Source organism: Triticum aestivum, unplaced genomic scaffold (genome assembly GCF_018294505.1).
Source record: "Triticum aestivum cultivar Chinese Spring unplaced genomic scaffold, IWGSC CS RefSeq v2.1 scaffold41149, whole genome shotgun sequence".
NCBI lineage: Eukaryota > Viridiplantae > Streptophyta > Magnoliopsida > Poales > Poaceae > Triticum > Triticum aestivum.
In genome coordinates this window covers 1-2,466 of record NW_025246907.1, presented here as the reverse complement: position 1 = coordinate 2,466, position 2,466 = coordinate 1, and the positions used below count along the sequence as shown (strand labels likewise).

Here is a 2,466-nt window from a genome sequence, read left to right as displayed (position 1 = left end):
TTTTTTTTAAAGGCCTGGTGAGTTGATCATCTAGCAGAAGAACAACAAGAAGCAGTCTAGCTAGTCAGGTTAACTTGAAAACACTAGTACTTCTTTTCTTTTCGAGATTAAAAAACATTTATACTTGGTGAGACTGGAACCATATAGTATAAGGTACTACCTGTTAACTAGAAACAACTGAAATAACAAGACCCAGTCTGCATTAATGGACGCAAAGGCCGAGATTTATATATCCTCCTTTTCAAGAAGGAAAACCTGAACAAAGTTTCTTGTCCAAGAAATTGACTGTGAGCTGCAAATATATAAAGGCACCGAGTTGATAGTCTGGCAGAAGAAGAACAAGAAGCAGCCTAGCCAGTCGGGCCATGGCCACCGTCGGCGTCGTCCTCCTGCTCCTCCTACTTGCACCGTTCCTCGCGGCCGCCGATATGTTGTGCGACAACCTTAAGGCCACCTTGGTCACCCTCCCAAATAACACCTCCTCCTCCCCGGTACGCTTCGCCACTGCCGCCTTCGGCCGAGCCCCCGACATCGTCTACGCATTCACGATCTGCCGCGGCGACATCGTCGGCGTCATCTCCAACCAGTCCTACTGCCGCGAGTGCGTCAGCAACATGACTGACAAGGTGTTGAACGCTGCGCCGCAGCAGTGCTACAACGGCACCTACCACGACTATGGTGACCGCTGTATCCTCGTCTACTCCACAGACGACATCATCGCGCCGCCGTCTGGCGAAAACGGCGGTGATGACACGCCAGTCGAGAGATGGAACGACAAGAACGTCACCGGCGATGCGGATGAGGTCCGCCTCATCACCGGCCTCATCCGTGAGCTTCTGGTGCAGACGGTGGAGAAGGCGGCCAGCGCGGCACCGATGCGATTTGCCACATGCATCATGGACAGCGGCACGACCTTCCCGATGGTGCGCTCCTTGGCGCAGTGCAGACCAGACGCATCCACCGTCGACTACTTGGCGTGCCTGCGTCGTCTCCTCGGCGTGGTCAACGCCACCATGTCCCTACGCATGGGAGCACAGATCAACGCCATACGGTGTTATTTCAGGTACGAGGTGTATCGGTTCTATGGCGGTGAAGCGACGCTGCGCCTCACGCCACCGCCGGCGCCGTCGCTAGCTCCGACTCCGGCAAAACGCAAGAGTATGTCCCCGTGGTTGCTAGTGATTTCTGCCTACATGATCATAAGAGAGATTATGAGTCAAAGCTAACATTATCATGTTAGGGAGTATGAGCAAACTGTGGGCAATTCCCATAGTTATAGTTCCTATAGTGGCAGCAGCATTTCTGTGCTTCATCTTTTGCTCCCGTCGGATTACAAGGAAAAGAAGAGGTATTATATAGTTATTGCTTATTAGTTACTGAAACAATTTCCACTATACTATTGTTTAAATTAGAATGTCACTGTTAATTACTTCAATGTCAATGTGGCTTTGGCATCTATCATTACTTCAAGAGAGATTAATTCAGAGTTCTCAACCATATACTACTCAAACTTAGGTAAAGCGGGAGAGGAAGAACTAGGATGGCAAGGGAAGTATTCAGAGTTCTCCATGTTTGAGTTTGAACAGGTACTAGTGGCCACAAATAATTTTTCAGAAGAAAACAAACTTGGAGAATGTGGCTTTGGCACTGTCTACAAGGTAATTCTAGTATGTGTATATATTTGCCAAATTAACATGATTGCATAAATTAGAATTATTATTATATGACTGACACATATAATTCATGAGGCAGAGGCAACGTTCCTGTTACCAACCTAACTGATAATTCGTAACTGGGAGTGGTGTACTGAGACAGACTAACATTTTGAATATATTTTTTCCCAGGGCCAGTTACCCGAGGGATCAGAGATAGCACTTAAGAGACTTGCTCCACATTCGGGTCAAGGTTTCACAGAGTTCAAAAATGAAGTCCAGCTCATAGCCAAACTAAAGCATAGGAATTTGGTTAGGCTCTTAGGTTGTTGCTCTCATGAAGACGAGAAAATATTGGTCTATGAATATTTGTCAAACAAAAGCTTGGCTTCCTTCATCTTTGGTATGCATTTGGAGTTTTAATTTAGATTAAATATTGTCTGTTGACACACAAAAATGACTAAAAATACGATTGTGTTTCTGTTTGCCCCCATGATTATAGTTCCAGTCCCTAGATAACAGAGATGCATTTCAATTTCTTAGAGTACAACTCTTTGTCATTTTTCATATCTTTTTTCCCTTGTAATAATAATATCTAATTGATTTGCAGATGAAAATAAAAGAGCTTTGCTAGATTGGTCCACACTTTTAGCAATAATTCAAGGAATAGCTCATGGACTTCTTTACCTACATAAGCACTCCCAATTGCGCGTCATACATCGAGATCTTAAACCGAGCAACATTCTCTTGGATAGCGAAATGAATCCAAAAATTTCAGACTTTGGGCTAGCAAAAATATTCAACTCAAATAGCA

General features: G+C 44.9%; 1 protein-coding gene across 1 annotated transcript; it reads left to right on the top strand.

Moving 5' to 3' along the window:
* Positions 1-365: 365 nt before the first annotated feature.
* Positions 366-2,459, top strand: LOC123177159 (cysteine-rich receptor-like protein kinase 10; the record flags this gene model as incomplete). The annotated part of the gene is made up of 4 exons (XM_044591060.1): positions 366-1,158; positions 1,516-1,658; positions 1,845-1,905; positions 2,263-2,459. Coding segments are annotated over exons 1-4 (1,194 nt in total), but the record flags the coding sequence as incomplete, so codon positions are not given.
* Positions 2,460-2,466: the final 7 nt, after the last annotated feature.